Here is a 13,865-nt window from a genome sequence, read left to right as displayed (position 1 = left end):
TCCATATCCGTGTCCGTATCCGTTTAGAACTATTCGAATCCGTTCAAAAGCTAAACGGATGCGGATACGGATAGGCTATAGCTATCCGAAAAGCTATATTTACATGTAAACGAATAAAATATCCGATCCGTATTCGTGTCCGTATCCATTTAGCACTATCTGAATCCGTCTGATAGCTAATCGGATGCAGATGCGGACATAGCACTATCCTAGCCGAATCCCCTACCTATTCTTGAGTCTTCTCTATGGACCAGTGAAATGTAGCGCGTATCAGACAGCTGGAACCGTTCGACTCGTACCTGAAGAACAATTCCAACCGTCCGATGCGCGCTGCACTCACTGACGTTCTGGAGAAGATTTTTTCGATGTATATGAATAAATCCCATTCCAACTTCCAAGGGTCGGTAGGGACTAGGGATGAAGATTATGAGTAGTGAGAGGGGCATGGTGGTCACGTGTCCGTTTTGCTTTCCACTAAATTTTGCCGCTGTTTTGCCGCCTCAAATTTTCGCTGGTGAACTGAAAAGCTCACAACGGTCTACTTCCAGCTTTCCAAGAGCAGCAGCAAACGAACGAGGGATCCCAAGGTCCAGCTCCCTCAGGTACGTTCAGATCTGAAAATCCCATCGGCTCAGCCTTCTTTAGGCGATTTACTATTCTCAGGGAGAGTAATCTCACGCCGGAGGTTACAGATCTACAACGTTTCCCCTCTATTTCTGTTAATGTCGGTGCCTCAAATAATTCGATCTGTTTCGTGTTCTTTCTCGGTTATCCTAAAGATCAGTACTTTAGGGTTTCATGTTGTTTCTCATATTTTATTTTTCTAAGCTTTGAATTGTTAGCGGTTATATCTCTTTGATTCTCCTCTTCTATCTTGGTTTGGTTGGGCAAAGTTAGAGAGTGTTGTTGATTTTGTGAGAAGTTCTTCTGAGCTATATCTCTGCTTTGGAAGACAAAATTTTAGACATTATCATGTGAAACCTGTAGGTTGCCAGTTAATGCTCATAAAATTAATCGAGTGATTTGATGAAGATATTAAAAAAATATTTTATTTTTCTTATCCAATTTCTTCGTTCTATGCTCGGTTTCTTCGTGTTCTGAATATTAAAAAAAAAAGGTCTATGTTTGCCGACAATGGGATAAAATCTTTGTGGTGGGAGAAAAAGCTAACTAGTATACTGCGGCGGGCTCCAGGTGAAGCTGGTGACTAGTTGGTGGAAGATTACTGAGATTTCGACCCTGGCAAGCTCATACCCAATCACTTTCACTTGTATATCTGGATATTTTGGGAGAAGAGAAAGAATACTTGAAGATTCCTTCGGCTATTCTAAACCCTTTTTGAGGTTATGCAGTTCCAGTACTTGAACATATGCCCCAATTGGGAACAGTGGCTCATATACCCATTCATATGAGGGGACTAATTGATTGACCAATTGGAAGCAGTGACATTTCATGTAACTACTTTGAAAAGGAGTAAATAATTTCCCAAGCATACAGCCAAACAAATCCTGAGGGGCATTTTACAGCCTAGTATACATCTAAAACAAATGTTGCAAATTTTTACATGTAAAGTTTGCACGATGTTGTGGGATGGATGAAGTGGAGAGGTGCGTCCGGAGTGTTGTGTGGCCAACATATTCCTCTAAAGCTTCAAAGAAAGTTCTATAGAACTGTTGTTTGTTCAGCTATGATGTATGGTGCAGAATGTTGGGTAGTTAAGAAGTGTCATATCGATAAGCTATGCGTAGTAGAGATAAGGATGTTAAGACGGATGTGTGGAAAAACAAAGAGGGATAGAGTACGAAATAAACATATTAGAGTGGACTTGTGAGTCACCCCGATCAATGCCAAACTCCAAGAGAGTCGTTTAGGTGGTATGGTCATATTCAATGGAGGCCTAGGGACGCTTCAGTAAGGAGAAGTGATATGATTTTGATTGAAGGAGCTAAAAGAGCTAGGGATAGGGTTAAAATAACCGTAGAAGTGGTGAGGAGGACATGCATAGTCTAGGTCTTGTACCTAGTATGACCTCGGATAGAGCCTATTGGAGGGCAACGGTTCATGTAGCGGACTCCATTTAGCTGAGATTCTACTGACGTGCTGGGTTGTGCCTCTTTCCTCTTACTATCATTTCATTTGTCATTTTCAGTTTTTCATTTCTCCTCTTTCCCTTTTTTTTTGTTGTTAGAATTCAGTATTCCTTACCGTGTTTCGTTTGGATCCATGTAGCCGACCCCATTAAGTTGGGATAAGGCTGAGTTTGTTGTTGTTGTTGTTGTAAAGTTTGCACGATGTACTTTATTCTATGTGGAAACAAGCGAAGGCTTACTGATTTCCACTTGAAAACCCCAAGGTACCACTCACATTTGTTATCTGCAACCCTCTTTTTTTGGGGTGGGGGGGGGTGGGGGGATTATAAAATCATCCTTTTTTTTGTATTGGTTTTGCAATTGAAATGAATGGGTCTTGTTGCAAGGGGATAAAGTGTGAGTTTTATAGAGGAATACCCTTCTGAGATAGGTAACCATTTTGTTGTCCTCTTTTTTCATTCCAGATGGGTACTACTGTGATTTTCCTGTCCCTGAGATTTCATGGCATTTCATGTGATTGGCCATGTGGTAGAAAAATCCTGCATTATATGTGTGTTCAGGTACTAGAGTTCGGATATCAGATCTCTGTTCCAAGAATGTCATGTGATGTGCGAAGTGAGAAGATTTTGCATGAATATCATGTGATGTGTGAAGCTTTTATTTTTATATAATTTGTTCATGTATTACATCGAATGAAGGAATGTTTTCATATTTTAGTGTGTTTTTGCCGGCATGAATTTTGTCATAGCATTGTCAGTATATGCATGTTTTTGAAAATGAAGGATTAATGTCAAATTATTTAATATTCTATTGGATTTTGAGATGTGGAAATGAAGGACTATTATCATATTGGTCTGTATTCCAACCAGGGATCGGCATTGTGTTTATATGAATGGTTTTGAAAATGAAGGACTACTAACAGACTTTGAAAATGTCTTTTTTCTTAGTTAAGAATTGCTGTATGTTTAGGAAAATGGTAAACACTGATGGGAGTTGCTATATTGTAGTTAGAGTCATATTAAGAATTCTTTGTAAGAGTAAAAAAATCACTCATGTAGGACATTGGGGTTTGAAATCCATGAGTGTTGAATGGCTTTCACAAACAAATAAGAATATTTATTTAAAAAATAAACCTAAAACAAGATTGCTAATCTAATTAGACTTTTTATAATAGGAATCCTTTCATAGATTGACACCGTACTAGTAAATCAGTCTTAGCTTTCTAAATATAGCTTGGAATATTAAGATCTTGGTCTCATTGGATAGCTAATTCAATAGTGTTTCAAACGATTCCAACATCATGCAAATCAGAAGTTTTGGCTATCCAAAATTAAGCTCCAAAAGAAGTGATGGAAATAACCAAAGTCTTCCAAGAGAGTGCTCCCAAACACCAAAACTGATTAATCAGATCAGAGGATTTTTATTTTTGCTAGGGTGCTCCAGCATCGAAATCTATCAAAGTTGAGATATTGGAAGGAAGTAGAGAATTAAATGTGTGAAGAAAGGAAGCTAATCATCTACAATTTTTGTTTTCTCATTGAAACTATATTTCTTTGTGCTAGGACTTCTTTTTTCTTTTTGTGCATAATTTATATTGAATGCATTTTAATGCAATGAAATCATTGTTGCCTGTACATCCATTTCAAATTTACAGCAGCTTAGTACAAGGATGTAGATGTGGTTTTTACATTAGTGGATTTATTGTATATATGAATGGAAACTGTAATGTTGAAAGATGTCATACAGCAAAAAATAAAAAATAAATAAAAATCAGAGGATATAGTGCAAAGATGTGTAAATTCTGCAGCCTTTTCTTTTTAATCCTATTACTGTGTATCGTCATCAATAGTCAATCCATGTGGTCCATTTTCTTTTCCTTTGTTTTCTATCTAGGTTAATAGATTTCTCGTTTTTGCAGATTTAATCTCATCTTACAGATCATTAACTCTCTGTTTTTTGTACGTTACTTTGTAGATTTAAAGCCATGAACTTGATTCAACGCAAGATCTACCTGTACAATGTCACTTTTGGATTGTACATGCTGGATTGGTGGGAACGTTTTTTATTCAGTATCCTTTAATTTTTTATTTCTTTCTTTTAGGTTTTATACTTGCTCATTTGGGTTTAGTATTTGGATGGGAACACCAAAATTTCCTATTTTCATCTTAATAGCGTGAGACTTGTAATGATAGTTATCAAGGCAGCAAGGCGACTGTGGTGTTAGAGAGGGTCTAAAATCAAGGTGGCATCAACAAGGCGGCAAGGCGCCTGCCTAGGCGACCAAGGAGCCTGGACGCCTAGGCGACATCTTGATAACTAAGCTTGTAATTGAAAGAAAACTTTCAATTAGAAGATGCAATTTATTGATATCTGGTAATAAAGTTCAGAAGTAAACAGATTAAATAGTTGCATTAAAACTACGAGTCTATGACAATTCTATTGCTTTCTGAAACTTCTAAAATAGAGTAATGGAAATCATAAATAGGCATAAATTTCCTTACTGGCTGTAGGGGCCCCCTCTACACAGTTCACCCCTTTTTTCTGGCCATGTGGCAAGATCGGATATGGCCCAAATTTCTTGGACTGGTATGCTTATCTCCCTTGCTCACATGTGAAGTTTAGTTTCAGCCCAGACGGATTTTGCTGAGTGGCAAAAATGATGCCTTGAAAATTCAGGACTATGGAGAGAGTCCTCATACTATTTAGAGGCTGCATCGACATACATGGGAGGGTATATGCTTGAAATTGAGTGAAATTTGACACGTGGCCTATACAGACATTCCCTTGTCTATCCAATGAATGATCAGAATTGCCACATCATCCTGCCATGTGAGATAACTGTGGCTGATCATGGAGACAAGCTTGTCTACACTGACCATGTAGTGACCTTTTCTGTGATCGTTAATTATGGGTTTGACGAGGATTTGGCCACAGGAAAAAAAAAAGGATTTCATTTGGGATTTGGGGCATAGGGTGGTGAAAGTGGATTTGGTTTCTCCAATAGTTTCAATAGTTACAAGAAGGTTGTCTGCTAAGGTTAATTTAGGCATGGAGGACATTAAAGGGTATATATGGGAACAGGATAGAAGAAGAGTAAAAACAGCAGACAAAGGGATTTACTTACATCGTTAATAGAAGACACAAACCAGCGCACTAGAAATAGAGGATAGCGGTAAGAAGTTCAAGAACGAAATGAGAAGAGAGAAGTGAAGAAGGAATTGCGGAATATTTAAGTGAGAAGAAAATTAGAAAAAAAAGTACATGTTTGAGGCAGTTCTAAAAAATTCACTTTATAGAACTTTAAATCTGTTCATGTGGGGATACTACAAACATATGAGATGATCCAAACACAAGTAGGGCCATCTTTTAATAACTCATGGTTTATTAAGAAGTTACAGTGTTACACAAGTTCGAAACAGTAATATCCAAAGAGCAAACCAAATTCCTTACATGTTTTAACCTCAAGATGAAGATTTAAAAACTTTTTGATTGGAAAACACAAAGGGTTCCTCACAATTAAATTAAATGCTCTCACCTAACTTCTCCAGACACAGGCCTGCTGATATCCTTTATAAGGTCATAGAATTCAAGCTCATTTGCCCTGTCCTTGTGCTTCTACACGGTCTGGGATTTATCATTCCAACCCTGAAATGTCATATCACTTTCAGGGCTTGTCACCAACAATTGTCTAACATGTAATTTTTTTCTTGGGTGGATTTGGTGGTATTATGGTTGTGAGCTCTTAACTACTCCAGATATATTGGTGATCATCTTGCTCTGGTTTGTTTGCTACAATGGATCACGATCTGCAGCTGAGTTTTACAAAAGGTAATTTTCCCCCTCGCAAGTTACTTGAGGTCAGTTTACGTACCTAGTTTCTTTTTGGGTTTTTTATGACTGCGCTATTGACATCATCTAGAAATCTACTATAAATTGCATCACTTTAGGACATTGAAATACAAGTCCATGGGTTTGATGAAGCTTTGTATAATTTTGTTTAAGTTTTGATTTCTGTAGAGTGCCAAGATTAGCATACATGGGGAAAACTCATAGGATCTTATGAGAAATCCATTCAGGAAAGATCTAAGTATGTTTTTTATAATCATTTTTATGGTGGGATGATGTAAATATATATAAACTTGGTGCTTAATGATGCAGTTGCCTTAGCCTGGCTGGACCAACATGACCCGCTTTGGAGGCCCAAACCAAAGACTGGTCGTTAAACCTGTTTTCTGGTCTGGCAAGGGCTGGTAGTTCACTTAGGCTGTCATATTTAGTTTAATTTATTTTATTTCATGGGTAGATTACGTAGGAGTTTCTTTTCTTTAGCTATGGTCTATTTTGGTAGTTTTCTTTTTGAGTCATTCCTATTTTAGTTGGGTTTCTATTCCTGTGCAAGGCTTTTTTTTTTTTTTTTTTTGGATGAATGAAAATTTAAAAGGCTATTTTCTGTTTATTCATTGTAATCGTAGGAGAGCAACAAATTTGAAGATTTAATTAATGAGATTTATTTGTGAAGGTCAGTGTGAGTGTGCTTGAGCGTGAGGTCCCTCTCCCCTTTCCCTTCCTTTCTTCTAATTCTTTTATTGTTCTCTCTGTGAAGCCCACCATAGCAGATCACCCCCTGGGTCTGCATTACTTAATGTTTTGTGTAGTCATTTAGGTTTGCAGTCACTGCTTAATCAAGTTACAAAACTTCAGTGCTTGCAAATAATATCTTTTCTGGTCAACGAAGACTGTCGTTGTTACCTTAGTCAAATTGGCATTTTGTCTTTTCATAGGACAAGAAATGACCACCCCTCAATCACAAGTAATCCCAAGAAGTCTGAAGTGAACATTTGTGGAGCTCTGAGGATGTTGGAAGGTGGTGATTATTGTTCTAGATTTACTTTGTGAATAATTAATTGTTTTACTCTTAATGAAGGTTGACGTTGTTATTTCTAAATTGAAATTAAATCAAAATCATAACAAACTTTTTAACTAGTAAAGAATATTCAAAAACCGACAATGGCGTGGGCACCACAAAAGGTTGCCGTGTTTAACTTCCTTTCTGTATATTTACACCTGCATGGTATTATTAATAATAATGGCTTCCTTTACTTCTTCGTATGAATATTTTAGTTTTAACCATGAATGATAATGCTTGGATTGTTGTTGTCTAAAACTAACCAATTATTATTTTCAGCCATCTCAAGGTCAAGCTTGGAAACAGCCGAGGAGAATGATCCTGATTGCTGAAGGTAGAATGGAAGGGCGAATCTTTTTCCCCTTATTCAGTACCTGATGATTTCATCGGGCTTCAGTCTTTTTGGGATTGGTTGGTATTTTACCATAATCTGTCTCTTCCATGTGCATTTTTGTAGATTATCCTTCTGTTAGATCTTTTAAAATTGCCATGATTTTCTTTAGCACGAATATTAATTTTCATCCAGACAAGAATTCTTCCTACATTGGCAGCTACATCTTGTACAAGGCAATGTAAAGACAATGTGTGGAAAATTAATACAATTCTTAGAACAAAGTATTGTACATCATTAATATTTGAGAATTCAGAGATAAAAATACAGATTTCATTGTTTTGAATGCATCTAGCCGGGTGAAAATCTCTGCTGGAGCCTTCAAGACATCCTCCTAAGAGATTCAGTAGTAATGCATGTGAAAAACTCTTGCACATTCACTTGATACTCTAGAAGAATGTAATGGTCAAATGGTCTGATTTTCGAATTTGATAGTTTTTGGATGGTGTATCTCATCATTTTGTTGGGTCTTTTGTGTGTGTGTGTGTGTGTGTGAGAGAGAGAGAGTTTGTAGTATAAAACAAATCATTTCTGGAAAGGAAAAACAAAAGTCACATTTATAGGTATCCAAAGTTGCCAGTCTTTTAGAGTTGAGTGTGTGAGTGCAAGCTTGTGGTTGTGATTCATGGACAAAATTGGAATTGGTTGGTGAGCACAACTCTTCTACTATGTGGAAGAGTATGTGGCAATTTTGAATTTTGTAATCAAACTAAATGTTTAGGCCAAATTAAAAAAAAAAAATCAGCTTCAAATTCAATAATTTATCCACCTTAGATCCTAGCTATAAAGATGCCAATGTTTAATAGGGACAGTTCATAATCACTTTAATTGCAAGGAACCAATCCCCAAACCGTTCGTCCCATTTATAAATTGGTTCTATGGCCAGCATCCGGTCTCCTTTAATAATGGGATAATCCAGTTTAGTTTCCATTCCTTAAGGCCTTGTTTGTTTGCTGGAAAAAAATGGGATGAGAGAATTTTATATTTTTTTCATAAAATTTTATAAATTATTATTGTTTAAAATAATATAATGGGAGATTTGAAGGGACAAGAATGCTTAATCCAAGATGGCGATTCATTTTTCCCGCCTCGACCCTTCCCAAAGTCCAATCATTTTGATGGAACTTTGAGGAAAAAAAGGAAATTAATTATTTTAATATATGGGGCTCAGAAATCCCATCCTTTCCTTCCGTTTTCTTTCCTGTTCCTTCACCCCATTTACATGGGTCTCACCCTTGTTTTTCTTACAAACAAACAGCGTCTAATGATTCTGAAGCTCAGTCACTCAAATAAGTCAAATAAACTCCATCATTCAAATAAGTATACAAATATTAATAGGGAAATGGTTCTCCACTCAAGAGTGTGGCCTAAGTCAGCATTTTTTATTTTTTGATGGAGATTGTTTTTGAGTAATAGAAAGACAGAGACGCATGAAAGTGGTGATATAAGCCACGCTCCTAACAAAGTTCTTTTTCCCGTACAAATAATTCAATGGGCGAAAAACCAAAAAGTTTACATGACCTTTGTCAAAAGTGAGGGCCCCGCACCCTCTTTTGTCAAAAGTGGGATGGCGGGAGTGCGGGACTCCCTTTGACAACCTTTTTGCTTTAAAAAACAGACGGTTTCGAATGAAGTCGGGAAACGAGTTAATCCCAAATTCCGTTATATATAGAGAGATTGATTGCATCGAAATTCCCTGCCATTAAACAATTCTCGATTACTGCAGCAGTGGAAGCCATGGAATCACTGGGAATGGTCTCATTGTCATTGCTTTCTTCGTGTATCTTAACGATCCATAGAAGGCCTCCTCCATTGGAGACACCCAAATTTCATCATCTCTCCAAACTACGACGACCCATTTCACCGTTCTCATCCATTTTCAGGAACAAGCAGCAGGCGAAACTCAAGCTTTACTCCACCCTTTCTTCTTCGACTGTTTCGGCTGAGCCATCAGACTCACCTGCACCAGAGGCAGAGATTGAAATTAGCGGAGAAGAAGAGAAATTCGACTGGTTGTCGAATTGGTATCCCCTTGCACCTGTGTGTGACCTGGACAAGAGGGTTCCCCACGCGACGAGGGTGATGGGTCTCGACGTTGTGGTGTGGTGGGATCGCATTGAGGGGAAGTGGCAGGTCTTCGATGACAGTTGCCCTCATCGTTTGGCCCCGCTCTCAGAAGGGCGGATCGATCAGTGGGGTCGATTGCAGTGCGTGTACCATGGGTGGTGCTTCAATGGCGCCGGTGACTGCAAGCTCATTCCTCAGGCCCCACCGGATGGTCCTCCGGTAACAATTCTCAAACCAAACAGTTTTAAATTCCATACGAAACCACTACCTCTTATGCTTTCCTTTATTAATGCTGTGACAATGTAGAATAACTTTTTTAGGGAAAAGGTTCTCTGCCCCCTTGTTTTAAGGAGGAGAGAGTTTTAAGGAGGAGAGAGATAGACACATGGGACACTCCCCATACAGAAAACTGCTTTTTAATTTTTTATTATAAAATTTTATGTAAATTATACAGACACCCCCTGAAAATTGTTTTTTGAAAATACTCTCTTAAAACCGTTACTCTAGAGGGGGGACGGGTGAGTCTTTTAAAAATACAGGGGTTGAGTTGAGTTTCGATCAATTTTCAGGGGTATCATGTAATTTATCTTAAATTTTTTGGGAAATTTTCACGTATCTCCCTTGATGTATCATGTAATTACAAAAATGCCCTTCAATTTTTGAAAATTCTGCGTGCCCCCTAGGTTCTTAAAAGTTAACACATACCCCCATTCCGTTAATGTAGCACTAAAAACCTTAAAAACAAAGGGTGAACTGACAAAAATGCCCTTGCAAGAAACAAGGGTCCATATACCTGTGTGGACTTGGGCTCAGTACATGGGCTTAAGTGAAGTGGGGCTTGGACTTGGATCCAGCTCCTCTCCAGGGAGCTCATCGCCCTGGGCATGCCCAGGAGGCATCCAAGGGTGGGGCTGTGCTGCATACATCTCGGCGCATGCCTAGGGATATGTGCGGCACAGCCCAACGGCTGGATGCTCCTTGGGCGTGCTGGGCTCCCTGGAGACGAGCTCAACTCCTTGGACCTAGACTAATTTAACATCTGACTTACTGTACCGGATGTGTCTCTACATAGAGAGACATCCAGGACCATTTATATGTACAGTCATGTATGTACACAAGGGGTACGTATGCCTATCTGTACGTTCAAACACTCCACTTCCAGAGAGTGCATTGAAGGGTCTCTTCCTCTCTATAAATACCTCATTCACCAGTGAAATCCCTAAGTACCCACTGTTAGAATTCTAAACCAACCAGAAAATCACCAAAATATATGTGTGAGACAGAAGCAAAATGTGTCTCCCCCTCCCTCCCTCCCCCCTCCCCCCTCCCCCCTCCCAACAACAACAACAACAACAACATTTCCTTATCCCAACTAAACGGGGTGGTTCCACAATTAGAAACCTCCTAAAACTGACAAAAATGTGACATGTATTGTGCTTAGTTTCCTGTAGTTATTTTCAATGTATTTTGTGCTTTCAATATGCAACCATCAGAGATGGCTTCATTTGACCTTATCAACAATATGTATAGGTCCACACATTCAAGAAGGCATGTGCAGCTGTTTATCCAAGTTTTGAGCAGAACAGTATTGTTTGGTTTTGGCCAAGCACCGCGCCTCAGTACAAGGACATCCATATCAAAATAAAGCCTCCATATATTCAAGAATTAAATGATCCATCATATTCAGGTTTGATGGGGTCGAGAGATCTTCCATATGGGTATGTGAGTATTTGCCAATTGAGTTCTACTTTTCTGTCTGCTGCTTCATGAAATCGAGAAGGGAAAAGGACAGTTATGTCCATGAGGATTATTGACTTTCTTCTTTTTTGAAAGTGCCAGCTTGTCCTGCTAGTAAAGTCTGCTTGTCACAGCACAGAGCTGGGATCAAATCCCTCCTGCAGTTCTCTCCTCCCCACTCCCACAATAATACCCTAAAAAAATATATATTATTAGTGAAACATAATACATTTAAGTGTTTCCTCATTAAGTGTGATAGTTTGTTTCCCTTTGGATCATTGCTCTTGCTGTGCTAACTGGAAGGGGTACTTCCAAAAAAAGAAACTTGAACCTATTTTAGCTACTGAAGATTGAAGACACCTTCATGATCATCTGGTGATTTGGATTTGAATATTGGGGACTGGACTTACAATTTCTGTTTTTTACCAGTGGTTCCTAAGGTTGGAGTCCTCTTAGTAGCAAATTAACTAAAAGACATATATCTGCAGCTCTAGTTTCAAATCCTGGCAAAAGGATCATCTAAATGCATGTGCAGTGTCATTTTGACACTGAATGACAGTGCATCTGGACTAGTCTAAACAAATGATTAGGAGAGTACTGAACCTATCCTTTGTCATCCAGAGATTTTGTACTGGTTATCATTGTGGAGTTATTTGTCAATGTGATCCTTGGCCTTGTTAGATTCTCCTCAATTTATGGTCTTTCTACCTCAAATCAATTTAAACTTCTTAACTGTAAGTAGTGTTCTGAGGCTATTGCTTCTTACTCAATCACTAATACACCCTCTTCCCCTCAACCTTCTAGTTACTTTATCACCCTCTTGGAGCATAACTTACTTGCTGGTCCCATCTGTGTTGCTGTTGTTTTTGTTGCTATTTTGATCCGTTGTGCAGTTTGTAAATTCAACCTACCTCATTTGAAGACTTGTTTGTTTAGAATATCTCTACAACAACAACAACAACAAACACAGCCTTATCACAACGTAATGAGGTCGGCCACATGGATCCAAACAAAACAAGGTGGGGGAAACTGAGGTCTACACAAAAAAGGAGAATGAAGAGATGGGAAAAGAGGAATGGGAAATGAAAAATGAAAGATGAAACATTAAAGTAAGAGGAAAGATGCGCAGCCCAGCAAGTCAGGAGAATCTCACCTAAATGGGGTCTACTACATGGATCATTGCCCTCCAATAGGCTCTATCTGAGGTTATACTTGGAACAAGACCTAGACTATGCATGTCCTTCCTCAGAACTTCTCCTATGGTCATTTTAGGCCTGCCCCTAGCTCTTTTAGCTACTTCAATCGGGATCATATCACTCCTTACTGGGGCGTCCCTAAGCCTCCGTTGAACATGACCATACCACCTCAAACGAATGTCTCGGATCTTTTCATTGATTGGGATAACTCTCAAGTCAGCTCTAATACGTTCATTCCTTATTTTATCCTTCCTAGTTTTTCTACACATCCATCTTAATATCCTCATCTCTGCTATACAGCTTCTCAATATGACACTTCTTCACTGCCCAGCATTCTACCCCATACCTCATAGCCGGTCGTACAACAGTCCTATGAAACTCTCCTTTAAGCTTTAAAGGAATACATCGGTCACACAACACTCCAAACGCACCTCTCCACTTCATATACTCTGTTTTCGTTCTACTAATCTTAAAGCCTCTTCTTTCCAAGGTTTAGAATATCTTCTACCCTTGGAAATTTCGTCTCCACTGGCTAGTTCCTTTTTAAGAGAACCTCCAATTCTATGCATTTTCTTCAGCTTTCTTAATGTGAGTCCATTACAAAGGATGAAACTCGGGCGTCAAATGCACCATAGCATTTGCTTCTGTCGTCATATAATAGGTCCATAAAGCCAGATAAAACAGAGCATTTAAATGTCCAGATGTATGAAAAGTTTACAACAAATATTTCTGTTGCAATTTTTAACTATTTTTATGCTTGTTTATTTTTTTTTTTTCTCTTTGTGCAATGATTATGACAAATGATTTACCTGGGAAAGGATACTTCCCATGGATTGTGGTGTGGCAACAGTTCTTTTGTTTTAAACTTCTATGATGACTGGATTAAAGAGAAACCTTCAAAACCGTTAGTTTATTCAAATATTGAATGAATTGATGGGAAGTTGTCAATATAAGGTTGGTCAGTTGGGAATGGGTTGGTTTCTTTGGCCCTTTTCATCCTTACCAATAAATGGGTACTGTCCCTGACCCTTTGCCATCCCTGTTGGATATACAGCAGGCAAGAACAAATTCCAATACAACAAAGTGGGATGCAAAGGTAATCAAATAAATTTTCTGTTTCTTAATTTTGTTAAACCAAGCAGGAATGTTTTCATTGCTGAGAAAGGAATAAAAAAAACAAATCAAACAGAAAAATGTTCGTATCATATAGACTAGTGAATTACCGAAATTAAATTGGTTGGATATATGAATGTCAATCATAGACTGTGAAACTTCCATGTTGGTAAGGCTTGTAAAATATCTTAGCCTAACGTGGATTTTAGTATATACTGTTATACAAGACATACAAATGTAGCTGTCTATGGCTTCACTGAGTGACACTTCACACTGATATATAATTTGTCAGCTTAGTATGAAGAAGTATATAAATAACTAAGAGAAAAGGGATATGTTAAAGGAGTATATTAATAAATAAGTCG

General features: G+C 38.3%; 1 protein-coding gene and 1 pseudogene across 4 annotated transcripts; both read left to right on the top strand.

Annotated features, from left to right (window-relative positions):
- Nucleotides 1-428: 428 nt before the first annotated feature.
- LOC122642880 lies at nucleotides 429-7,677 on the top strand. Of its 4 annotated transcripts, none has more exons than XM_043836489.1 (5): nucleotides 429-602; nucleotides 2,477-2,520; nucleotides 4,065-4,159; nucleotides 5,846-5,947; nucleotides 7,276-7,677. In XM_043836489.1, exons 3-4 carry the CDS (start codon nucleotides 4,075-4,077, stop codon nucleotides 5,920-5,922), a joined length of 162 nt encoding a protein of 53 aa, XP_043692424.1. In that variant the 5' UTR covers nucleotides 429-602; nucleotides 2,477-2,520; nucleotides 4,065-4,074; the 3' UTR covers nucleotides 5,923-5,947; nucleotides 7,276-7,677. The 4 variants fall into 4 exon arrangements, with proteins under 4 accessions (XP_043692424.1, XP_043692422.1, XP_043692423.1 ...); XM_043836485.1 differs by lacking the exon at nucleotides 429-602 and adding an exon at nucleotides 1,209-1,343 and having other exon boundaries at nucleotides 5,846-5,918; XM_043836487.1 differs by lacking the exon at nucleotides 2,477-2,520 and having other exon boundaries at nucleotides 432-562; nucleotides 4,056-4,159; nucleotides 5,846-5,918.
- A 1,350-nt stretch (nucleotides 7,678-9,027) lies between these two features.
- The window catches only part of LOC122642885, a 42,397-nt pseudogene continuing 37,559 nt past the window's right edge, over nucleotides 9,028-13,865 (top strand).

The sequence above is a fragment of the Telopea speciosissima genome, chromosome 10, assembly GCF_018873765.1.
Source record: "Telopea speciosissima isolate NSW1024214 ecotype Mountain lineage chromosome 10, Tspe_v1, whole genome shotgun sequence".
In the NCBI taxonomy this organism is placed as follows: domain Eukaryota; kingdom Viridiplantae; phylum Streptophyta; class Magnoliopsida; order Proteales; family Proteaceae; genus Telopea; species Telopea speciosissima.
The sequence above is the reverse complement of the archived record's forward strand: the minus strand, read 5'-3'. Positions and strand labels throughout refer to the sequence as shown.